The sequence below is a fragment of the Falco punctatus genome (genome assembly GCF_963210335.1).
Source record: "Falco punctatus genome assembly, chromosome: 3".
NCBI lineage: Eukaryota > Metazoa > Chordata > Aves > Falconiformes > Falconidae > Falco > Falco punctatus.
This window is the reverse complement of record NC_137582.1, coordinates 114,311,893-114,337,899: the sequence shown is the minus strand read 5'-3', so window position 1 is coordinate 114,337,899 and position 26,007 is coordinate 114,311,893. Positions and strand designations below refer to the sequence as shown.

The 26,007-nt window shown below is 48.5% G+C and overlaps 2 protein-coding genes across 7 annotated transcripts in view; both read right to left on the bottom strand.

Annotated features, from left to right (window-relative positions):
• Nucleotides 1-4,480, bottom strand: part of LOC308060654 (lethal(3)malignant brain tumor-like protein 4) — a gene marked incomplete at its 5' end in the record, with an annotated part of 52,121 nt that extends 47,641 nt beyond the window's left edge. The window contains one exon of one of the 4 annotated variants that reach the window (XM_080379655.1): nucleotides 3,794-4,480. In XM_080379655.1, the coding sequence (XP_080235781.1) occupies nucleotides 3,794-4,480 (687 nt within the window). The remainder of the gene's footprint in view (nucleotides 1-3,793) is intronic. The other 3 variants (XM_080379656.1, XM_080379658.1, XM_080379657.1) reach the window with 3 other exon arrangements.
• Nucleotides 4,481-11,097: 6,617 nt separating this feature from the next.
• SRSF4 (serine and arginine rich splicing factor 4) lies at nucleotides 11,098-24,267 on the bottom strand. Of its 3 annotated transcripts, XM_080379651.1 has the most exons (7): nucleotides 18,754-23,398; nucleotides 18,209-18,313; nucleotides 16,659-16,801; nucleotides 15,671-15,783; nucleotides 13,678-13,892; nucleotides 12,720-12,803; nucleotides 11,098-12,540 (listed from the first exon to the last, which is right to left on the bottom strand). In XM_080379651.1, the coding sequence occupies exons 1-7, from the start codon at nucleotides 18,993-18,995 to the stop codon at nucleotides 11,757-11,759; spliced, it is 1,686 nt and encodes a 561-aa protein (XP_080235777.1). In that variant the 5' UTR covers nucleotides 18,996-23,398; the 3' UTR covers nucleotides 11,098-11,756. The 3 variants fall into 3 exon arrangements, with proteins under 3 accessions (XP_080235777.1, XP_080235778.1, XP_080235779.1); XM_080379652.1 differs by lacking the exons at nucleotides 18,209-18,313; nucleotides 18,754-23,398 and adding an exon at nucleotides 24,108-24,267; XM_080379653.1 differs by lacking the exons at nucleotides 18,209-18,313; nucleotides 18,754-23,398 and adding an exon at nucleotides 16,105-16,351 and having other exon boundaries at nucleotides 16,659-16,799.
• Nucleotides 24,268-26,007: the final 1,740 nt, after the last annotated feature.

Sequence of the window (26,007 nt, the reverse complement as noted above, 5' to 3'; positions counted from 1 at the left end):
ACTAAAGTACAGAAATTTGCACCTGGTTTCAATACAAGTGAATGACAATGGAAAGGACTGCTGAGCAGGTAAGGGCCTTGCATTATTAGGAATAAACATTTTTTTTTTAAAAAAAGACACCTTTACGGGACTGACCTTTTTCCTATGTGTTTACTTTATTTAAAAAAAACCCCAAACTTCTAAGTGATCCAGTCTTATGCTATCTCATTTGAAAGTTGCCAAAGTGGAGAGCAGCAATGGGGAAACCAGAGCTGAGGCTGCCGTGCACTGGTGTGGACAGGACGGAGCTCAGGCTCCCGGGTCCTGTGCCACACTGCCATCCCTCTCGAGCCATACAGACACCCTCCAAACACAGCAGAGGGAATAAAGCATCTCCCTGGAGCCTGGAGAAGAGCACATGAGTTTAGCATTCAAAAGGGAAGCGGAAGCTGCGACTACTGCAGCTCACCCTGTAAATTCACTGTAGCTATTTTCTCCCTGCTCCAGCATTCTCACCATTTATGTTCCAGCTTCTGGGGACACCATGAAGTAGCACTGTACAAACCAGACACAAGGAAGCAGTCAAAAAGCCCCAGAACAACCCAACAAACTACATGCAAAGAGAAAAGGGAGCAGCAGGATTGCAACAACAGCCACCAGGTACTATCTGAAAAAAACATTCTGATGCAGGTTGGAAGACACAGCACACCCCTACAAGCCTTCCAGAACTCCTGCCTCCACCAACCCTACCCCAAAGGGGCAGACGAGCCACACGATTTAACAGCGGTGACTATTTCTGATGTGCCAACAGGACCTCAGCTCTGCACTGCCCTGCTACCAGCCAAACAGCAACCCACGAGGAAGCTTTGATCTGCCTCAGACCAGTCAAGAATGATCTCTGCTGCTGCTTCTGTTCAGGTTTCTGGCTTTTAAATCATGTATTTTGTTTGGTTTAAAAGCTACAGCATAAACAGGGTTATCAAAACAAATCCTGTGTGGTTCATGAATACAGCTGCTACCTCTGTTTGCTTGGATCTACCATGCTTTTATCCCATCATTTTGCTGGATTCAATCAGAAATTGAAAAAACAGGAGACGAGCCAAAAGATGCTAAACCTACTAATAAAACATCCATTCCCTGGAGGTAAAGTATTTTACCAGTAAGTTGAACCATCCTCTGGAAAGTAACCTGCCAAATTTAGCAAAGCACATCTGCATACATACCTCACCTGCAGAGCACAGTTAGTGCTACTAATTAGGAAGGACGGGGTCTGGTCGGATCTCTGTTTGCTTTGACTGCTAATTGATTCCACGTGTGGGAGCATTCAGCTGCCAGCCTTCATTAACAAGTAAACATTTGGTCATTTTCCCCCCCAGTCTCCGATTTAATTTTTCAGCCCACTGTTCTACCTTCTTCCCTCTCCTGTACCTCAAGACAATGCACTGATGGAGGGCTTGAGAAAAGGCTGAAATAAATTAAAAATTATAAACTGGGGAGAGCAGGAACAGTGTTCGGGGAAGAATTGACACTGCAACTCAGGAACCTCCTTGTTGTTTTACAGAAAGACTGTAAAGTTCCAGAGTAACTGCTGCCGTGGTTCAGTCTGGTTTTGACCCAGGTTAACTGTGTTTCCCTGATACGCAAATTGTGCAAATTCTGGTAAAGGGAATTTGGCCTCCAAACCCCTTTCCTGCACAGAGGTGAGGCACGGACTGGCACAAGAAGGCTGAACAGACAGCACTCCACACCTTCATCCACGTCCTCATCACCACCCTGGGAGCATCCTATCTCATCACCCATCTCCCAGCGCCAGGTTTGCAGCCCACCACACTGCTCACCTCTCAAAAAACATGAGTGTTCATATAGAAAAGGACAAGGGGGTAATACTGAGGCTTTACCCTCAAATTCATGTCCCCTCTCCACCAATGGACTAGACATATATCACCATACCTATAAGTGTTTAGACTAAAAGCTTTGCATGAAGGTGGAAGTGAGGTAACAGAGAGCCAGACCTTCTCCTGCAGATAATGCACTTTTAAGACAACCATTATAAAGTAAAATTGCAGATGCTAGATGCCACTTTTAACAGTCAGTTTAAAGACCCACGCTTCTGCTACTGCCTTAAAATTCCAGTAAATAAAGAACTGGTGGTAAAAAGTGCAGACAAACAGCATGGCTGAGGCAAAGAAAACACACCCTTGGGCCATGAGAAGTCAGTCGGTCAGGAATCTGCAGAGCACATCTGTTTGTAACCACTCACACTACTGCACCCTACTTATTATGGCAATAAAAACCACAAAGGCAAGATAAATTAACTCTGGCCAAGAAAAATGGAACTGGCCCCGCACAATCTGCCCAGTAGTTGTACCCAGTTGTACTCAGCAGCTCAAACTCGGGCTCCATTTCCACCTCTGCACTCACGATGAATTACAATTTATTTCACACGCATTCAGCCTTAACGGGATTATTTGCGATGTAAGGTGCAATCAATTTGAGGCCAAAACTAGAGCAACAGAGGCCAAAAGTGTCCTCTGTTTTAATTGCATCTGTAATTACTTTATAAGACTACAATCCTGCAAATTACCCTGGGGACTCTTACTAATTATTATTACAGATCTTACACTGCCAAGTAGAAAGACTCACTGAGGAAGAGACTTGTCCCCACCCTCAAAAAATAGAATCTACATAGATGGGACAAGGAAGAGCCGGGAAGCAAAACACCAACGCTAACAAGACCGCATCGGATGGCTGTTAATTGCTGCATGGTAAGAAGAGTTTGCAGCATCGAGTACCCATTTTGCCTCCTTTTCCTTCTGTTTCATTACATAATAAGACATGAACCAGAAAGCTCTTATGCAATTTGGCACAAAAGATCAGAGCTCTTTCTCCCTTAATCCCAATTACAGACCAACGTGTGTTTGTTTTTGTTTCTTTTTTTCAGCTTATCTGGGCAATACTTGAGTAAATTAAATGTTTTCATATTAAAAATCTAATCCAATTCCTTGTGGCACCAAGCATCAATAAAACTGTCCTAATCCCCTTTTTTCTGAACACCAAAAATCATTATGATTATCCCATTCCCATCCCTACATCAATACTTATTAAGTATTATTTTTATCCCTCTGTTCAAAAAATGTTGATATTAGTTCTAGTCTTTGAACTCGCCGTCAGAAAGTTTGGGGGTTTCCCCCCTGCATGTAAAAATCTCTATTTTCAAACTTAAATCCTTCAAGTCTTGCGTAAATCTCCCAGTCCTCATTCTATTGCGTTGTATTTATATGTTTTTTAACATTTCTGAGTTCTCGCACTCCCACAAAGTTTCTGCCGGCGTTGCGGCCGGGTAACGCTAATTTTCACAGCCACCTCTATAGACTCATTAGAAACGGGCAAAAAGCCAACAGAGAAACCGGACATATTTTTATAATTTCGCTCCGTAGCCGGTGAACAACTTAAACTCGTCTTCCGAACGCTTCCTCAGCCGAGCTCTGCCGCGGACTTTCCGCTCCGCGGGTTTGGAAACACACTTTCCCCCCCAGCGGGAGCCTCACGCCCAGGGACGCCCCGAGGGGTCCCCTCAGCCCCCGGCGGGGTGCAGACCCCCGCAGAGGAGCCCGGCCCGGCCGGGGGCCGCGCCGTGACGGGGCGCGGGGCAGCCCTCACCCCCGAGGCGCCATTTCCCCTCACGGACCCCGGGGCCCAGCGGCTCCGCCGCGGCGAAGCGTCTCGGCCCGTCTCGGCCCCACCGCCCCCCGCCACAAGATGGCGGCCGGCGGCTTCCCGCGCTCCCGCCGTGCCCCCCGCCGCCCCCACTCACCCCGGCCCGGCCGCCCGGTGCCTCCCTCACGTACCGGGGGGTTTTCTCTTTAACTCCGGCAACAATTAGTGCCCCGGCGGTCCCGCGGGAGGGCGGGGCGCATGCGCGGCCGTCCCGCTCCGCGCCGGCCCCGGCCCCGGCCCCGGCCCCGGCCGAGGCAGCGCTGGGAGCAGGGCGGGATGGGCACTGGGAGCGGGACTGGGACCCACGGCGCTGGGATGGGACTGGGCACTGGGATGCGGCAGCCCCAGGGACAGGCTGGCAGTAGGACGGGGATGAGCTGGGACACGGCTGGCGATGGAACGGGACTAGGCGCCGGTACGGGGCAGGCACTGGGACAGGCAGGTGCTGGGATGGGGAGGAACTGGGGAGGCTGGCACTGGGACAGGGATGAGCTGGGACAGGCTGGGACTGGGACGGGGATGAACTGGGACAGGCTGGCACTAAGCGCGGGGATGAACTGGGACAGGCTAGCACTGGGATGGGCAAGCACTGGGATGGGGATGAACTGGGACAGGGCTGGCATTGGGACAGGCCCATACTGGGACAGGCTGCTACAGGGATGGGGATGAACAGGGACAGGCTGGCACTAAGCACGAGGATGAGCTGGGGCAGGCTGGCACTGGGATGGGGATGAACTGGTACAGGGCTGGCATTGGGACAGGCCCGGCATTGGAACAGGCCCATACTGGGACAGGCTGGCACTGGGATGGGGATGAACAGGGACAGGCTGGTACAGGGATGGGGATGAACTGGTACAGGGCTGGCATTGGGACAGGCCTGGCATTGGAACAGGCCCATACTGGGACAGGCTGGCACTGGATGGGGATGAACTGGGACAGGCTGGCACTGGGACAGGCTGGTACAGGGATGGGGATGAACTGGTACAGGGCTGGCATTGGGACAGGCCTGGCATTGGGACAGGCCCATACTGGGACAGGCTGATACAGGGATGGGGATGAACAGGGACAGGCTGGCACTAAGCACGAGGGTGAGCTGGGACAGGCTGGCACTGGGATGGGGATGAACTAGGACAGGGCTGGCATTGGGACAAGGCTGACACTGGGACAGGCTCATACTGGGACAGGCTGGTGCTGGGATGGCAACAAACTGGTACAGGCTGGCACTAAGCATGGGGATGAACTGGGACAGGGCTGGCAGTGGGATGGGGATGAACTGGGACAGGCTGGCACTGGGAGGCACCCACCGGCAGTGGGGGCACTGGGAGGGGGGCAGGCTGTGCCCCACCTGGCGCTGCCCCCTCCGCCGGTCGGGTCTGCAGGGAGGTTTGGGAGATGGAGACCTACATCACTGTCACCGCCACACCAGCGGGTCGGGACCCTGACAGACCGACAAAACATTGTCCCTCTTCTCCGCATTTGTTCAACTTGTTTTTCTTCTCATCTGAGAATATTTTTTTCCTTTGTATTAGAATTTTGAAACAATAAAATAAGTGGTGGTAGGACTTTTTAATGATGCTTTGGGGGTGGTTTTTTTTGTCGTGGTGAGGCAGTAAGGAGCACAAGCAGGCCCCAAGCTGTGACAACTTAAATGGAATGAGATTTCAGGAAAATAATAAATAAGATTTCAAATGGTTCATTTGAAATACACAGCATAATATTCTTCATCCCTCAAGTGAGGCACATAAATTTTTTTTTTTAAAAAAATTAGTGGGAAAACAAAAACTTTTTTCACCTATCTGTGTCAGCAAGTTCCAGCTAAAACCCCAATTCTGCAGATGTTCCCGGCTGGTGTTTTAAGCACCCACTGGGACCAGGTTTACAGGGATGTTGAAGAGCTGGAAGAGTTTACAAATAACTGAACTATCCATGTGTATTTAGACTCATACTTCGGTGTTAATTGTAGTAAGGTAGGTTTTGTAGAGGGGTCCCTATCTCGGGGCTTCTTGCCCTTTTCACTGCTTTGACCGATCCCTTTGACAGAGCCTGCCCCATCACTTTCTGCTTTCCCTCCTCAGAGCTCATCCACAAGTTGCATTTGCCCCATGAAACGGGTATCCCAACCCTAAATCAGACTTTGGGGCTGTTTTTTAGTGCATCTGGGTAGGTATCTCCAGCCTAAAGCTGGCTTCTTGCATTTAATTATTCAAACAGAAACACCGATTGGAAATACTGCAGAACTATAGCAGATGTACCACTGATTCTTCCTCTCTAGCCATATGATGTTATCACTATTATTATTATATATTATTATTATATATTATTATTACCACCATTACTGCACTGGCTGCACAACTGCTGCCAGTTAAGGCCCTGCAGGTTCCCGAGCGCGTGGTGCAGCATCGGGATTGCAGCAGTTCCAGGCTGGGAAAGGCTGTGCCGGCACCACCAAGCCACACGAGCCGAAGGTTTTGATGCAAAACCTACACCTGTATGCAAAATTAGTGGGGGAGACTCACTTGGTGACGATCAGACACCCAGGAGATGGAAACAGACATTGAATTACACAGCCGAGACCCAGCTGAGCCATGTGCCCATCGCTGCCAGTGGCAGAGGCGTGCCAGGCACAGTGACCTGCATCCCTGCAGACACCCGGTGCAACTGCTGCCCTGCTGCAGGGGGCACTTACCTTCAGCCTAATTAGTGGCAATAAGATGGCCCAGAATGTCCTTACCCCTGGAAATTCCTGCTCCAACACCCCCAGGCCTTGCATCTGGTGCAAAAAGGTACCTGGGCTGAAAGCCGCGGTACCTGCCGAGGAGGGTGACCACGCTCATGGGGCAGTTGCCCTTCTCTAGGCCTTTCGCTACACCGGGCAGTAAAGCACCGCAGTGTTCCCACAAAGGGTTGGTGGGGAAGCGATGACACCCATCACCCGAGAGCAAACAGACCCGAGTCAATATTTCCATCCCACAGGTAGGGAAACTGAGGCACGCTCTGTGCGGGCAGCGGGCTGAGGCTTCGCATCACCCCTGCCCCTCCAAGGCACCCGGGATTATGCAGCAAAAGGAGAAGGTGCCATGGAAATGCCTGTCTTCCTATTCTTTTCCGCTTTCCAGACATACCTCAAATTGTTTCCCTTTTCTCTTGGACAAAATATTGAGCAAGGGTAGAATTAGCAAAGAAAAAAAAAAAAAAAAAGAGACCAAGAGACTCACAATGTGCGCCCTTCCAGCGCCATCCTGCTGGATGCCACCTCCTGCAGGTGCCGAATTCAGGTAAGAATTTAGCACCACGGACCCAAAATTCTTGGGAAAGCAGCTCCTCTTACCAGGCTGTGCTCCCGCGAGGGCCAGCTCTGTGTGAACCATAGCATTTTTGGTGCTGCTGTTTTGCCTTTTTAAAATGCTGATTATTGGGGATTTGGGAGTGGATGTGCCACCCCCAGGCTTCAGACCTCTTGGTGCTGGAGGGCTTTGCAGCTTGAAGCAGCACTTTCAGGACAGGGAAGGGGCCAACATGCTGGCGGGTTGGGGGGGAGGGGGGCGGGTGCAATGTGGTGCTCTCGGGATGGGATGTGATCTGGAGCATCCCAGCATTGGAGCATCTCAGCCATCAGCAGCCTGCAGGGATGGTTTGGGAGGGGGTCTCAGTCCTGGAAAAGAAGAAGAGACGCTGAGATCACAGCACAGGGATGAGGAGAGGTTTGAGGACTGCAAGCCAACACACAGAGCCCACCAGCACCTGCAGGTAGAGAGGCTGAAGGCAACGACTGTCATCATCTCAGCCTCCAGCTGGGCCACCGGGCTGTGGTGGGGGCCATGGCTGCGTCCCTGGAGGAGCCTGTTCTCAGGCCAGCCCAGGGCACAGGGGACAAGGGGGCTGCAGGGCACCCACGGGGACTCGGTGACGGCTGGAGTCACCCACCCACAAAGGCAGGAAGTGCAGGAAACACCTTTTATTTTCTTAATACAAACCTCTATACTCCCTGTAACCGGTGGCAGGAACATCTTTTACGTGCAACTCGCGTCACTAGAAGCTGCCTTCACGGCAGAGGAAGACAGCCCCAGCCGAGATCACAGAGGAGGTGGGGTGAGGGTGTTGGAGCTTGCTTTGCTCAGCAGCTCAGCGCGTTTTGGGACACCTGCCTCTTCCACCCCATGGCAGCATCACCAGGTCCCCCCAGAGCAGGACGCAGGGGCACAAAGCCTCAACCCAGCCACTTGCTGGTCCTGCTGCCAGCACTGGGACCTTCCTGCAGAAAGGCGCTGGGGTATTCGATGCCCAGGGAAGGGCCAGAGTCCAGAGCTGGGACGAGGGTTTAATTTCTCACCTTCCTGATGGGCACAGCTGATGAAATCTCCTCTTTGATGCTGATGAAATCCCCGCATTGCTCCTACCACATCCTCTCTGAGCAGGTGCCCAGCACAAGCTGTAGCTACATGGTGTATGTGTGGCGGCACAGCCGGGTGCCTGGCTTTGTAACTGCATGTGAGCAGCTGGAGACGTGGCAGCCTCAACCCAGCCAAAAAAAGGACCCAGCAGGCTGAGAAAGCGGCTTGGCCTGGGGACGGGGGTAATGGGGTCACTCCCACTTAGATCTGGGCACATTTAGGGGTAAACCAAAGCATGGGAGATGCACAGCTAAATCACACAAGTGTTTTAAGCACAGGCTTCATATCGGACATGAGACGAGTCCCAGCTCTTCACTGGGGTTATTCATGTTCAAAACAAATCCGGCTGGATCACAGCCTTGCAGCAAGGTTTGTTGAGCAGCAGGAGCCTGGAGTGCAGGGAAGCAACCCCAAGCTTTGCAGAAGACCCTGCCTCTCATAGGTGACCAAGTTTGCACCAGAATCGAGAACAGTGCTTCCAAATAGTTGCTCTAGGTGCATCTGAAGTGGTTTTGGTTAAGAGCTGCCAAAGGCTCCTCCTGATACAGAAGTACTCGGAGACTTGGGCACAGATCCTGGGCTGCTCAACCCTCAAATGCCTTTTTAATCAAAACCTACTTTTTCCACCCCTTGAAAATTTGCTTGCAACAATCAATCACCTGCTTTGAAAACAGCAAAAACAAAAGCAGGGACATCACAGTTAATTCTATCAAAAAATGACACGGACACCCCATTGCACACGCAGAATTCCCTGCGGGGCAGGTGCTGGCCCTGTACCTCCAGCATCACCCGAGGTGCTCACACATGCAACCTTGAGCATTGCAGGGAACAACCTTTGCTGCACACAACGCAGATTTACTCCTCAACCAAAAGTTTTCCATGTACCTCCATCTCCAAAAGCCTGTCTTCAGGTATTTAGGGAAGAAATGTTTCTCCCTGAGGGCTCACTAAAGCCGTGCTCACTTCATTAGGAGCAGCCTTGGCAGCCAGATGGCAAAAGCCAGAGTTACTTTTTAAAGTCTTAGCCTAGACTTTATCATTTGCAGATTTTCTTAAAGGTATTTTTCAGCTAATTATCCCCTATTAGCAAACATCTTGCCTAGCCTGGTTTGCTACTGTACCAAGATTAAGCAGCAAAAGGGATTAGCAATGTTATTATGAGTGCCTAAGATGTTGAAGCACTAAATATATATAGCTGGAAAAGGCTTTTCCTTCTAAAGAAATTAAATTCACTTCCACATTGCTTTCTCATGCTGCTGTAGTAATATGACATTTGATAAAGTCTGAGCCACTCACCAGGACCTGACCCCTCTTAAACTCTATGGAAATATTTTGTGTTGAAAGCAAGTCTTATGATCTACTGCCCTTTCATCTTTTTAATACAGCAGTACAAGTTTCAAATGACCAAATTACACAGAATTACTTGTACCTATGAAGTTAACATCTAGCTGCAAGAACTGCTATCAGAAGTATTGTTAGCAATTTGAAATTCGCTAAAGAAAAGATTTTCATAAAGCCGTAACTAACTTTTTTTTTTTTCCCAGACCAAGTAAGAACTCACAAAATGTGTTTTGCCTTTTATTTCAGAACACCGCTGGCAGGCAGAGCAGGGTGCTGGGGACAGCACTTCTTCGTTCAAAAGCCATTCAAAGCACCCATGCAACAGAAGAGCTTGTAGAAAGTTCAGTTTGAGCAGTTTGCTAATGGCCTGAGACTAAAATTGGGATATTATTCAGGAACACCTATGAAACTCCTGCTAGGAGCTGCCTGCCTTCCCCCCCACATCTGAGGGTTACTGGGGACATGCAGCAGAGCAGCCCCCACCGCTCTTGGTGTTTCCAAGCTCCAAGCTCCTCAGAAGCGTGTCCTGCAGTTTTGGGGTTTTTTTTTCTTTTACAAAAGTTCCCCCCAAGCAAAGGTGTTTTATTAGGAGGAAACACTCCTGGAAAATATGCTGAGAAGAGACAAGCTGAGTGAGGCTCCAGCCTCAGCTCCAAATTGCTCTGGGTGTGACTAGAGAAGCTGGACTGGGAAAGTGAGTGCTAGGGAATTTCAGCTAGATGACAGAGCCCGTCTGGACACTGAATCCAGAGCAAACGAGGTTTCTGTACAGCAGCTCCCTTCCAGGAAAGGGCCACACACAACGTGAACCTTCAATCCATGGCAGGAAATCTCCACGCTACCATTCCCCTGCATTTTTGGGGGACATTAGGACAAACACTGGCTGCTGCACAGTGCCCAGAGCAAAGGCTGGTTCACGCTATCGGAGTCAACATCCCCATCCCACCCGGCTCAAACTAACGCCTTCCCATTTGGAAAGTCGTGGTTCGTGACTGAAATCCCAAACTCGCAATCAAGAATCATGAAATCAAAGAAGAACCAGAAGTAAACAGCTGGGGTAGCTTTGTGTTCTCCTGCTGAGCGTGCTACCTTGCCTGACACCGCTAAAAGCATCGTGCTTCTTTGCCCTTCATTTCCCACAGGTGCAGTAAGAAAGGCCAACTGTGTGAATGAAGAAACAGAACTAATGATCTACAGAACAAAGCAAAGAGCAGAAAAACACACTTTCCACGCCAGCCACGCTTCCCTCCAGCACAGCTGTACAAAGCCCAAAACGTTGTGGGACAAGCAATGATCTCAGTTGACTTGAGTCGAGCGAGTTAAGCGGGTGACAAATTTTCTTCCCTGTATTATGGAAGCTGAAGCTCACTCCATTTCATTTATTAGACAGTGGAAAACAGGCTTGTCACCTTCATTATTGCTTCTGGTTCATTTTCCTGTATTCTTCTTACTGCAGCATTAAAGCTCCAAACAACACCTATGTGTTTCTGGAGGAACAAGTTATTTTAACTGGACTGTATTAAAGTGTCATGACAGCACTTTAATATTAAAGTGGCTTTCTGAACCAAGATCCCATTCTCTGTGAGTAACTCTTCTGCAAATTCTAGTTTACACCAATGGATATCAAACACTGACAATCACGACACAACTTCATGTAACCACCACCAAATGTCATCAAGCAAAAATAGTCTTTATTCAAATTTCATGGAAACAGGAATCACTGTACTTTGCAAGACAGGGAAAAATAAAATAAAAAAATTTAATATAAAACAAGGATATTGTCACAATACCAGAATATGGAACTATACTTCTTTTCCCTATGGATTACTGCAAGTACCTATATTTTTTTTTCCTTTTGACTGTGCTATTCACAACTCTGTAAGTCCAAAAAATACGAAACAAAAGTAGTATGAAACTTAAGACTTAGCACTTCCACTAAATGGCATACATCAAAGGGCATCAATTCAAGGGCAAAGACTGTTGAAGCCATCATACCTACCCTATCAGTCATCACTGCAAATCTCATAAACCCACCAAGGTGCAGTGCTCGTTCTCTGCAAGGCTCTTCCCGGAAAACAGGGCAATTTTGGTGCTCTAGGAAGAGTTATATTTAAAGAGAACCTTTCTATAGGATAGAAAATGAGCTGAACAACCTTGCACCAGAGAGCATGGCAGGGAGGGAGCACTGCAGTTAATAATGACAGACAGACCATCAGGTTGTTAAAAATATACAGCATTGACATGTTTTCTACTTCAATCACTTGCGCTACAACTACTAAACATGTACAAAAGACTTTTCCAACCATTCCAAGTGCAGTTGCAGCAAGGTTAGGATCTGGAGCGAGACCTTGACCGCGACTGGGAGTGTGACCTAGAGGCAGACCTAGATCTAGACTTGGACCGGGACCTAGGCTTTGAAACTGATTTAGACCTGGAACGAGAATCTGATTTGACATTTGGTTTTGACTTGGAAATCGACCTAGACCTGGAGCGAGACACCCGACATGCAGCTGCATCCTCACCCTCACCTTTTGCCTCCTTTTTGTCAGAATCTGATTTTAGATGCTCCTTGTCTTTGGAGGCTGACCTGGACCGCTCGTGGCTGTCCTTCCTTTTCTTCTTGCTACTTGGTTTGCTGTCTCGCTTGCTGCGCCTCTTGCTTTTCTCACTCTTGCTGTGGCTCCTGCTCCTACTTCTGCTGTCATCCCTGCTTCTCTTCCTACTTTTCCTTTTATCCTTACTGTGGCTCCTGCTCCTGCTCTCATCCCTGCTCTTGCTCCTGCTTCTAGCCTTGCTAATGCTCTTCTCCCTGTCTTTGCTTCTGCTCTTCTCCTTGCTCCTACTCCTCATGCTCTCCCTCATGTCTCCCCTGTCCTTACTCCCACTCCTGCTCCTACTCTTTTCCTTGCTGTGGCTCCTGCTCTTTGCTTTCTCATCACTGTTATGGAGAGCACCCTCAGATTTATCTTTACTTTTGTTTCGGGATTTCTCTGCACTCCTGCTGCGGCTCCTACTTTTATCCTCTTTACTTGGAGTCCTGCTTTTCTCTTTTTGGCTTCTGCTATGGCTCTTGCTTCGACTACGGCTCTTGCTTCTGGAACGGGACACAGACCTGGAAGCGCAAAGACAACAGACAGCTCCACTTCAGCGCGGCTTGGATTTGATTAGCACTTCAAGTGGCATGCATAATAGGTAGGGAAAAGAAAAACAAACAGTGCTCCTGCTGCAAGTATAGGATGATTCTTCCCATTTAAGTGGGTAGCCCCCATTTCTTCCAACACAAAGACATACCTGGATCTTGATCTACTCTTGGAGCGACTACTACTGGCGCTGCGGCTCCTGCTTTTATGAGAATGTCTGCTTCGAGAGCGAGACCTGGAACAAAAAAATCAATCAGCTTAACATTAGCACATGCCCATGGAGAGCTTGTGATCCCCAGTTCCCTGTGGGCAAAACCCGTAGCATTAAGGCACCTTTCAAGCAGCCGGATGGTGAGACGTTACCCGATAGTTACAGGCTTAAATTAAGAGTAACCTTCTCCCCACTGCTCACCCCCTGCTGCCATGTCTGGAAGAGAGCAGAGTGGCTACCCCAAAGAAAATATGCAACCTTATTTAAAATAAGGAAGTGAGAATCACTTTCCCAGTCAAGGCAGAGTGAATACAGTGAGACACGAGGATAAAGCTTTGATTTCATAAGCAAGCTGTTCTATGGACAGTAGAAGCTTGCCTGAGTTTTCTTGCAACACGTTCTACCCCAGAATGGAAAGGGGAAAATGTTGTGTGTTGAAGCAGTTCTCTTGATCATAGAATAAAAGCAGCAAATCTCTAAGAAGCAGGGAATGGGTGGGGGTTTCCAAGCTGAGAAAGAACTGTTAGTCCTGGTGCTTACAGCAGAACACAGTGTTCAGAGCTGAAGTGTCAAAGGCACCTTCTGTTTCATTCTGCATGCGCAGCTCCACCTGCCACGCAGCCTTCTCCTGCAAGACAGCAAGGACTACGGACTTGGTGTAGCTGGGGAAGAATGGCAGCACGCTGCCAGGTGTTTAGCTAGCAGATACACACGTTCACCAAGGAAGATACCTCTGAACAGAGGCCTCATTCCCCTTGGTTACTTGCAGGTAACCAATTCATTCTCAAGAACTAGATGTACTGAGAACTCTGAACGCTTCCAGGGTGTTTTGGAACCTGCTGTATATTCATGTAATTGCAGCTAGACTCGGCCTGAGCTACGTTATAAAGAGACATACCTCGAATGGCTTCGGCTTCTGGAGTAAGAGCGGCGCCGTCTCGATCCAGGTCTGTCTTCCACTAATCTAATCTTTCTGCCATTTACTTCTGTCCCGTCCAGCTTTTCAAGGGCTCTTTTCATGTCAGAATAGGATTTGAACTCAATCACACCTTCATTTTTCCTTCCTTTGTGTGCATCTGCATATGTCACTTCCCCTGCCTGACGCATATAATCCTAGAGGAAGAGGACAGAATAACCATTCCCTCGAATCCACAGCCAGGCTTCCAGGCTGACTCTGTTCATTTCTGCAACAACGCTCACTTAGCCTCTTCTACTCACATGGATGTCAGCAAGGGTTTTAACCAAAGAGCATTCGCAGTGCTAACGGCAAGGTTTCTGAGCAAGCCAAATAACACGCTATGATTTCACAGTTTGTGTGATTAGAACCAAAGCGGTGTTGGTAGTTCTGAGCCAAATGGTAATTTAAGGTCTCTCATCTCGAGTCCAATATGGAATATGCTCTGGACTAACGTAAGTTTCAAATTACGAAAGTGATTAAAGAAAGAAAATTATCGCTCTCTAAATCATGTTTTCAAAGGTAACTTGGGAAAGATGACAAATTTAAAGGTTGAATATGAAGAGGCAAGAAGACTACAGACAAGCAGACTTCCTTCCCTTTGTCCTCCACCTAGGTAACACCTCTCATTCTGCAGGAAGAAACCCCCACACAAGTAAAAGCTCAATTCATTTTCCCCACTTCATGCTCCCTGGCTTCTCTGTTTCGATTACTAAATGCCTGTTTATCAGGGAGGGCCGTCCTGCCCTGCTCCAAGCAAGCCACCAGACAGGGTCATCTTTCAGCCACTGCAGACATGGGCTGCAATGGAAATGGGGCACAGAACCCCAGTTCAGTCTGTTTTCAACCCAGCTACTCCCACCTTAAGTACACTGAAATGAAAGCTATTCAAAAGAAGCAATGCATCCAGTAGAGGATTAATCATGCCATGCTCTACTTACAATTTTTAATACCAGAAGCAAAGACAAGCTACTGATGCTGTGAAGCGTTAACAACAAAAGACATTTGAAGAATCTCGGTACGTACCTGAACTAGTGTTACATATTCAATTACAGACCAGTTTCTACTACGTCAAAGTTTGTTTAGAACAAATTTTACACATCCTTAAAAGAGAACCATAAAAGAATGCGTTCCTGTAAGAACAAATGTTTTTAACCATTGCTGCTAAGTTTGACAAGAAAACACTATCTTTCTGCACCTACTGTTGAAATTCTGCTCCCTGTCCTGCCTCCTCCATCCATGATGCAGACAACCACGAGCCAACACTCCACCTCCAGCGTACTCAGAAGTGCTGTGGGTACACAGCATTACCCAGCACCTCTGCTGCTGAGAATCACCTTTCACTCCTTCGGACTTAGGAAAGCACCAGCTTTTGGCAGAGGTTTTGTACGATTGCTCATTCTGGGAGCGTCCTTTCCCTGAAACTCTCTTTAAAACAGCTTTACGTGGTGTGGAAATTCTTAACAGAGACTGTGCAAGAATGATGCTATCGTTTCCAAATAGCTCTAGCACCTTACAAGTTGATGAGTAAAATCCAAAGTGACAAGGGCGAACTCCTCAATCTCTCGTGAATCCTACCACTGGCATGATTAAAGCGTGTTTTGACAGGGCTTAAAGATAAGATAAAACACATCTGTACGTGATGCTGGTTTGTGTTAAGGAAAAAAGTTAACCTCCTACAGCCCAGTGACACCAAGCCTGCAGGTGCAACACCCAGCGTCACATTAATGATTTCACATATGCAAATACATTTCTATATTGATTTAAGTGTGTATTACTTCCAAAATCTACTTGTATGCACACGAGCACACAGACTTACTAATAAGTAGGAATAAAGAACATGGGTGCATACCAGTTTTCCTTGTTGAAACGGAAGCTAACTTTTTTACCCTTTGTGCTCTTTAATAGAGAGAGGGTAAAGAAAGGGGCCCCATACCTTAAGATCTTGCCAGCTGCAGCGGCTTGACAAATTTTCCACAATCAATCTGTATTCTGTACGGGTAGGAGGACCGTACTTATCTCTTCCGCTTCTTCTATAACCATATCCACCTTTAGGAGGTGACAAGCAGACAGCAGTACTTCAACTAGGGAAATGGAGCACTCGCTCTACGTCCCAGACGAAAACTCTTCTGCCCCGTACGTTCGCAAACACATTAAAAATTCACCCACCCACTGGTCTAAATTCGATCCCCCTTGTATGAAATGTTACAAAGATCCAAAGCATTAAAAAAAATTTACTACAGGCACATAATTAAAACAATGCACATAATTATGATTACGCTATGATTAACATGCAATTAAATTTAAAGTTATTTTAAAAACAGTTTGAAAGAAGAAACCAAATTAAGCCAGTTTACTAATGTTACTTACGTTGCTTAAAGGCTTTCTGAATATCTGACATGAATAAAGCTTTTCAGGCACCTATTTCAGATTAATCTCATCTGTCTCTAACCCTTGGGATCCTCACCACCCAGGTCTAATGGGAAAAGGTTGCGGTCGTCACATGGCTTCCTTTTTTTTTGGTCAGCCAAGGGCCACAAAGGTCAAAGAGCCACTCATGGAAAGGTAACCCAGGGTCAGCAAATGGAACAGGCAGTCATCTTAGCCTCAAAGGACTCTTTTAATTAAAACATTGAGGTCTTTGTTAAATCTATGTTAAACATCACAGTGCAAATAAACCATTCAAATAGTTAAACAAAATGATAAAATAAAAATGGTACAAGAAATTGTGTTTATTAATTTATCAGTTAAAATAGTTTAATACAACAAACACGTTAAATATTCAGATCAACAGTTACATTTACAGTTACACAACACTATTCACAACTTCATATAATTTTCTTTTTATATTACTCTTTAAAAAAATGAGCAAAAAATATTTTATTTAAAATAAGCCACAGATACAAATGCATGTTAGTGCTTACTGCGTCCAGAACCGTAACTGCTGTCACGACGTGGGCCTCTGGCATGCTCAACGATCACTCTCTCCCCACAAAGATCTTTACCATTTAGCTCATAAACAGCATCATCTGCATCTCGCAGATCATCAAACTCAACAAAGCCGTACCTAAAGAGATGGAGAGAAAAAGAATCACTCAGAACCGAACCGGAGGTATCTGCGCTCAAAGACAACTCGCGTTGCACAGATTTCTGCGGAGCCCAAAGAGCGTGCTGCACGGTCCCTCAGACCAACATCGGCGGCAGCCTCCTGAAGGCCACCTAAGGGTTCAAGGCCATGAGCACTACCCCTGCCACAAGCCCACTAAATATCGTGCTGTGCTGCACCATATTCAATAAATAATTCCATAAATTTGCTCAACGGCAGTGAGGCTGAACTGGCATTTGACAGATAGTGCAGTACATATGTTCCACAGATCAGGATTTATCCTGAGTTTTTAAAAGCCCCGGGTTCATTCCTGGTCCTATCAGGAAGCGATCTTAATTCCTACTCTTCAAATGGCAATATGCGTTCATCTCTGCAAACACAAGTGGTCTGTATATGCTGCCTGAAAGGTCCAACAAGACAGAAAATACAAAGGCAGGTCAGGAAAAGGGATTTTGTTTTAACCAGACTAATTCTGCTCTTGACTATGGACAGTACTGATGGTCTGGGTAAGAAAAGCCATGTGCTCATGTAACAGGACAGATCTTCCACCTGCTGAAATACCCGCAGCTTCCCATGTACTGCTGAGAAAGTGTTTTCTGCCCACTGTATTTCCAATATCCTAGCATCTCAGAGAGCATGGCAAGTCCAAACCTTGTCAAGGGACTCAAATCCAGCAACAGTAACGAGGAACAAGTTCCCTGGGCAAAAGAGGAATCCACCTGCCGCCAAGAGGGCTTGCAAGGGCAGCACAGGGTGCAGGTCCAGAGAAGAACGAAGTTTTGTGTTTGAAAACATCTGCTGCACTAGCCTTGCTCCAGACTTGTTAGTCCTAAGCAGATCAAGTGCAAGAAGGATACAAATTGAAAAAAAAAATAAAAAAAATGTTCATTTGAATGTTGAAATGAAATATTTCGGCATTGGTTTCTCACTACCAAAACCAAACACAATCCAGAGACAAAACTTACAGACCACTGCTAGCCTGAAAAGGTAAAAGCCAGTGTTTTCAGTTTATCATCAGAGGTGCCACAGGCATCAGTGCCAATGTCAAGCTGCTGCAAGTACCTAATCCCTGTCAGCTAGAGATCCCAAAAGGCCAAGCACAGGGTTTTAAAATAATTTCTTACAGCTGGTGCTCAGGGACAAGCTGGTGACTTGCTTACAGTTGCAGAGCTAATGCACAGCAGCACTGAAGCAAAACTCAAGCCTGCAATTTCTAACCAGACAAGAGTTAAACACCTATTTAAAAACTAACATTGTGTGGACACCCGTTATCCCAACAGGTCAGGGGAAGAGAACAAAAAACATCAGAGTGCTGTCTACCGGAGTTCAGAGACTACCTGCAGTTGAAATCACTTCTCCTTCAGTTACCTGCCAAGACCGGATCCAGGCTCCAAAGTCACCCAAGCAACAGCTGAGGATGCTGCAGCCCTTTGTGCAACTGAGAATCTCTTTTGGCTGCAGCTTCTCTGGCTGCTGTAGGAAAACATGTAATCCTGAGCTCAGGTCTTAGCAAGCCACAGGGCAAAATTTTTGTGACTGCTGGTGTTTTAAGCAATCCAGAAAAACAACCCCCTGATGCAAAAACACTGGCCTCCTCCTCTTTTAAGTCACTTTGGTTTTAAGCTTTCTCACTACCTCCCCCAACCATGGCACTACCAGCAGCTACAGTTTTGCTGCATAATGGTACCCGTAATAAAGAAACACTGAAAAATGACTCCAAACACCACAAATAAGGTGGCTGCTTTCACATGCAAGTGCCTTAGTTTCATGGAAGAAACAAGCGTCATTGATTTATAACAACTGAAACCATTATAAAACCATTCAAATTGCAACTTTCCTCCCTTTAGTTCCAAAAATAGAGCAAGTGAGCGCCAACGTTTAAACGAGATCTCGCCTTAGTAGCAATTACTTACACAGTGAAGTGCCTGCTGGTAAGCACCAGCACTTTTGAGACAATAAATGCACAGACATTTGAGGCTAGAATAACACAGGAATATCTGAATTCAATCAGAGCACAGCACTGAATTTGTTCTTCCCAGAAGTGCACCCAGAAGTTGCTTGGGGAGGCACTCAGACACCCGGACCACACATAAGACAAGAGGCAGCACTTCCAGCACTCGCGGTCCGACACCAGCTCCTCCACCTGGCCTCCCATGGGAATCTGCTCCCAAGATGGTCCTACATCAACAGGACATTATCTGGCCAAATGGTGATGGAAAGCATTAACATTTTTTCTTCTCTTTGCTCATTCCAAAAGGGAAGGCTTATCATTGACCCTGTGCTGTTGTTCTTTTTCATCTGGGAACACACAGAATGCAAGTAGCTCTAGAATAAGACATTACTCTGATGGAAAAAGAAAAAGCAAAAGTTAAAAAAAGAAATTAGAAATTTCTTCTTGTAAGACAAACAAGCAAGCTCATACAAACCTTGAGATTACTTGCATTTAAAGAACATTAGAAACCATAGTCCACACCACTCACAAATGAAAGTAATACGGATCCACCTGTTAAATATGTATAATATTGCAGTGTGATCTAAAAACACGAATCAAGAACCTTCAGAAGCACAATTTTACACCACAGAAAGCCACAACTGCTGACACAGCCTTAACTACAGCAATCTGAACCTGCTGTTATATGACAGCAGTGCAAGTAAATCTTCTCTTAAATGCCTACTATTACTATTTCATACGTGGCATAAAACTACTTACTAAAAATGTCAATGCAATTTACTTCAGCTAACGTGAAGCTATGCCATTTTCTGTTCATGTACCAAAAAAGGAAAAAACTACAGGAGTCTGTCCTCATCCCAAGCAATTCCAGTAGACCAAACATCCTAAAAGGTGGGTTTTTTTGGTTTTTAAATCTGAAAGGAAAGGAAAAACGTCATTTTCTGAAATTGCTTAATACCTGAAATAAAAGGCAGACCCCTCATCTTTCTCCTTTCAGCTGCTCCTCCACTGCACTGCTTTCAAAGCCTGCTGGTTCCACACCCTCTTCTCTACGACAGACCACCAGGACCAGCACAAAGCCCACAAGCCCACCTCTATAGTATTCCCCAGGTGACAATTTTTTCCCCACTATTGACGAACGGCTGGTGCTGGAGATGCGATGGAGTCCAAGAGCACGAGTCCCATGGGCCGAGAAGGACCTCAAAGCTGCTGTCCCTACCCTTTGCAGCACAAGAAATCCATAAAGTTTAGATGAGTGGCAACCTGCCTGAGCTTGACCTGTGGCTGCAGTGCCAGTTCAGCCACTGCTTTGCAGGTTCCCAAAGAGAGACATGCCCAACTCTCACCATGCTCTTCTCTCAGCAAATCAAGCTGATGGTTTGGCAGCTTTCTAAGAACAGAATCACAGAACAGTTCGGGTTGCAAGGGGCCTTAAAGACCATTCAGTTCCAACTCCCTGCCCTGGGCAGGGACACCTCCTGCTAGCCCAGGTTGCTCCAAGCCCTGTCCAACCTGGCCTTGGACACTACCAGGGATGGTGCACCCACAGCTGCTCTGGGCAACTTCTTCCAGTGCCTCACCACTTTGAATTTTATATTACACAATTGCTTCATATGGACAGATGCTCCCAAAACGAGCACACTGCACCTCCACCATTCCTCCTGCATCTCTGGATGAGTGAGGTCGGGGCAAGCAGGCATCAACATGAGCAGCAGCAGAGGAGGAAGCCCATGAAAAAAGCGATTCCTGGCTCCGGTTTTATTTGGAATAAAGAATGCAATGCGTCCAACCCTAAAAAACACTCCTGAAAGTTAACTTGTAGGTGGCTCGCAGTCCACTCGGGCTGCTTGCTGGAGCCATACGCTCGCCCGTGCTGTAGCCAGGAAGGGGAACAGCAGAGGCACGGGCAGCACTCTGCCTGCCAGTCCTGCTTGGAGGCAGCTACAGCCAGGAGCAAGGCGTTATTAAACAAAAGCATCTTCAGACCGCTTGAAACAAAACACTCATTTAATGAGTCACTGAAGTTACAACCTCAAAAAATACTTGAATTTCAAGATTTAAACTACTTAAATGTAAGATTTGGTAGTGATTCTTCTAAGTTTCTGCACTAATGACAAACATTGCTGAGAATCTCTGCTCTTCCAGCATGACTGGACACCTTAAATCAAAAAGAAATTAGAATCTCACCTTATTCACCCCAATATTAGCAAAAGGGGAAAAAAATCCACTGGCATTAATTAATAGGTCACCTTACTGTCATCTAGGTGTACTGAGTATCATGATGTTGTGACACCAATTTGATTTTGTTTAATACCAATTACTCTAATTGAAGTTAATCAGCACTAAATATTTTGGTGGGGATAGTACAAGTGAATCAAATTACTTCTCCTTGGGCAAATACAGACTTTGAGCCTAGCTAGATGGAAGAACTTAAGTCCAAAGCTTTTAGTTTTGATCTGTCTTCCTCAATCCACTGGAGAAGTTACATCCCTCTGTCTTGCAGGTATTTTATAAAGATGAAGCTGCAAATTCTCAAAAGCTGCTCAGGGTGACACAGGGCAGACAAGCACACAGGTAGAACTATTTTTTAACCTAGCGAGATTGCAGATTGTTGTCCCCATCCATGAAAGCTTTCAGATCTTAGAGCTACTACAGCTAGCTTTCAGCATTTTTTTAGAAGGTAAAAAGCAGGCTGAAAAGTCCAAATTTCTGGTCGCTTAGTACATACACCACTGCCACACAGAGCTCCGGTTGTCAGTGCAGTTCTGAGTAGGAAAAAAGAATATGAAAACTATGAGCATACAATTAGGAATTGCAGCATTACTTTAAGCCTTCGAATTGCAAGCTTAAATTACAATTAGTGGCAAGCAAGACCCAGCTAAGCTTTTAGGACTCCACTGTATCACATTGCAGTTTCATCCTCCTGCTCAGGCATTTCAGTTTAACTGCTAAAATACCGAACCACTAATCTCCTGCCGGCTGAGCACCAAAAATAGCTCACAAATTTCCAGAAGGAACTGAAAGAATGTCTCAAGTCAAACACCGTACAGTAATTTTTAATCGTTTGCTAAGCACTACTAAAAATAAGCCGTGGAGAAAGGATCAGAGAGCAAACAAAGCACGCCACAGTACCCTGAAGAAAGAACAGTGCGAGGCTATCCCAAGTAGCGACACACAAAACCCGAGAGCTCAAGTCAGTTTTTGTCCAACCCTAATTTAACTACAAACCAACAGCTGTTGAAAGAACTGCAGAATATAAAACTAAAAAAGGAACAAAATTGTTGAGTTAATCCTAGAAATACGGACTGAAGCCACTGCTGAAGCCATCTGCCACAGAAGCAGCAAACAGCAAGGTGGATGATAACTCAGTTAACCTTAGGCTTCCTGTATTCCTTCCTTTATTGGCAACTTTTGAACTCTGTCTCCCCCAAGTGAAGTTCCAAAAAGGACTCTAGCTCTGGAATAAACTGCATACAGAGCGCCTGGATATTAGATCCAGGCAGACTGTGACCTCCTCCCCTCTATACCTGTTACTGTTTGCACTTAAGATGCCACAAGTTTGGGCCGCACAAGTGCACCTGTAAGTCAACTCCTGTGTCCACACCACCACTCCGCAGACAACTCCTGAATGCCAAGCTGGGATGATGGGGCTGGTCCTTGGCAGGTATTTTTCAATAAAGGCAAGGTGACAAGTCCATTAGCCACATCAGCCATGTAACTTGGCGGTTCTACATCTGCTAAAAAAGTTTGTCTGGGTTTTTTTTTTTCCCCCGCCACATCTGTCCATAAGCCAGAAATGTTTAATTTGGAGGCTTATGCAGCAACTGGAAAACTGACAGGCACCCCCACCCCCATCCCCCCCAAAGCACTTTCAAGGGTTCACAGTGGGGTTGGAAAACAGAGCACACTGATATTCCAGTTACAGGCAACCTTCAATACCACCTGAAGCTGTGTTAATTAAAACACTGACATGTGCACAGTTGTTTATTTTAGTAACGGATTTTATTCATCTTATAAACCTGTTGTATGTCCACCTACCAGTACAACCAGCATTAAAACTTAACGAGCCTTTTTTGGTTTTATGCTCAGGGGCTAACTTTTACGAGAAATGCCTCTTCTCCACTTCTAAAGTGAAGTTAATAGTTGGCTTGCCTAGCTAATAATAATAAAATCCATATTCCACTCAGCCTTCCTGAGCAAGACTTCAAGCTGGGTTTCTTGTAAAAAGTAAAGACGCCAACACTCGTGAAGCTTCAAGTGTTGGGGAAAAAAACCCACCAAAAATAGGAATTTGTTTTCTCTTGAAAAATCCACACTTGAATGTCTTGGGCAAGTCCTGGTGAAGCAGGAACCAAACCCTCGAGGTGCAGCAAGGGCTCAGCTGCGGGCACAGCACACAGGTCAGAACACATACGGCACACCGGGGCGCTGGCTAGGCAGCCCCCCCCCCGGCTGATGCCAGCACACACCTCCCACCCTGGGGGGCTGAGAACAAACCTCTGCGGCTGCTACGGGGGCTGCAAGGCAGGGCCTCAGCCCCCCCAGAGGGTTGAGTTTGTTGGGTTTGGTTGTTTGGGGTTTTTTTGGTTTTGTTTTTGTTGGGGGGGGGGGGGGGGGGGGGAGCGGAGCAGGTGCTGGTGTCCCAGAGCATGCCTGGCTCAGCCCCGAGTGCTCACCCTGTGGTGTGGAGGGGCCTGGGGGAAGCCCTGTGGGACACCCCCTCCCCACAGAGGGGGGCAGGACACAGATGACCTTCCCCCTCCCCTCAGTAACTGAGACAGGGGCCCAGCCGTCCTGCCCCACCCCCCCCGCCCCAACTGCCATGAGAACCCAGGCGTCCTGCCCCCCCGCCCCCCCCCCCCCGGAACCCCCCATCCGGCCCCTCCTTGCCACAGAGGCCCAGGTGCACTGTCCCCCTTCCCGTTGCCATGGGAACCCAGGCGTCCTGCTCCCCCCCCCCCCCGCCCCGCCGCCACAGGGACTCAGCCGCCCGGCCCCCCCTTGCCACAGAGGCCCAGGCGTCCTGCCCCCCGGGACCCCGCCATCCGGCCTCCCCTTCCCCTCGGAGGCCCAGGCGTCATGTCCCCCCCCGTTGCCATGGGGACCCAGGCGTCCTGCCCCCCTCCCCGCCACAGGAACCCCGGCGGCTTGCCGACCCCCTGGGGCTCAGCTGCCCGGCGGGAGCCCGGGCGGCCCGGCCGCCCCCCTACTCCCCAAGGGACCCCTGCGGCCTGCCCGCCCCTCACGGCCGCCGCCCGGGGCCGGGGCGGGCCGCGCTCCGCCGGCGGGGAACAGGAGGGGCCGGGCCGCGCTCACCCGTTCTTGAGATCCACCTCCAGGATCTTGCCGTAGCCCTTGAAGAACCGCTCCACGTCCCGCTCCCGCGCCTGGTAGCTGAGGCGGCCGATGTAGACCCGCGGCATCGCGCCCGGCGGGGCCGGGGGGGGCGCGGCCCGGGGGGGGGGGGGCGGGGCTGCGACGGCTGCGGAGCGCCCGCGCCAAGGGCGGGGCGAAGCGGCGGCGCGACGTCACGGCGCCGAGCGGGGAGGGGAGGGGGAGCGATAAAGGAGGGGGGAGGGAATACGTCACGCTAGGCCACGCCCCCTCCACCACGCCTCCCCGCCTGGCCGCGCCGCTTTTAAAGGGGCCACGGCACTGTGGGGTGGACTCCTTCCTCCTTGTCCCTTCCCCCGGTTTGTGGGGCTCCCACTTGCCTGTTATGCAGGGCAGGGGTCCTTCCCAGGGGTCTGGGGGTTATGGGGTTCCCCTCCCCATATATGGGGTGCGGCTGGGGGCTGCCTTCCGACGGGTCGGGGGCTTGTGGGGTCCCCCATTCCCCCCACAGCCCCACATGGTGTGCCAGGGTGCTGATGGGGTGTCCCCTTCCCCACACATGGGACACTGCTGGGCTCCTCCTCCCCCAGATGCAGGCAGGGATGCGGGTCCCCCACCCCCACAGCTCGGGGTTCTCAGGGGTCTCCCTTCGATGACCCCCTCCCTGGGGACACCCCCACCCCGGCCCCACTTGCCCATCCCTCACTCCCACTGAGGAGCAACGACATCCCCCTTGCAGATCCCTAAAGGCCACTTTGGGGACTTATTTTTATCCTTTCAGTTGATACAGACGCCTAAAGCACAGCAGACCCCAGCAGAGGCTCCCGGGAACATCCCAGCCTCAGCAGCCACCACCTCCCCAAACCCCCCCGCTGTCACCCTCCCAAAAATTAATCCCATGTGTGCACCATGCCAGCAGCTGGATCTCCGATGACAACTCCGCTTGTGTGACAAGAAGAGTTAAATGTAATTATTTATTCCTTCGTGCCCTGGTGTAGGAGTAAGAGCTTGGAACACTTTGTGAAAGTTCTCTATAGCTTGTTAGGTTTTATTGCCGAGTCAAATAAACATGGGGGATGAATGCTTTGCATTAATTTTTCTGGTTTATGTCATGCTTAATAGTGCTCTTAACGATCCCAAAGTCTTTTCTTGCTTTTTTTCCACCCCGCTTTATTTGCTGATCAGGAAAGTGCTGGGGCACGCAACGCTGCCGTGGCTCCAGCACCGGTGGCTTTGCTGCGGGGGTAATGGGAACGCAGAATATAGGAGTATAGAGGTAGAAACTCAGTTTATGTATAGGATGTATGAAGGTAGAAACTCAGTAGTATAGGAGTTGCAGAGGCAGAAATACAGTAGTATAGGAATACAGAGGTAGAAACACATTAGTATAGGAGTCATCAAGTTAGAAAACACAATAGTGTAGGAGTCGTTGAGGTTGAAACAAGTTAATATAGGAGTAAGTAGGAGTAAACTCTTTGTTGTTCTCAGGAACAAATGTTTGCACACTGCCTTGCTCACTCTACAGCCCCCCAGTACCCTGGGCTGGGGGAGGGGGGGGGGCGTCAGGGCCACGCAGGGGGGCACAGCACATCCCAGCCGGAGGCCGCAGCAGCCATGGCCGCTCTGAGCCCACCCGCCCCTCAGAGCTCCTGGGGGCTCCGTGCCCCTTCCTCCCCCAGCTCAGCGTCAGGCCAGGGGCAGCTCTTCCAGCCCCCTGCCCCCAGCCTGTAGCGTTACACGGGGTCACTGTGTCCCACATGAGGACATGGCACGGAGCCGTGTGGAACCCCATGCACTTGGCCTTGGCCATGGTCCAGCCTGCCCAGACTCCCCTGCAGAGCCTCCTGCCCCCCAGCAGATCCACACTCCCACCCAGCTTGGT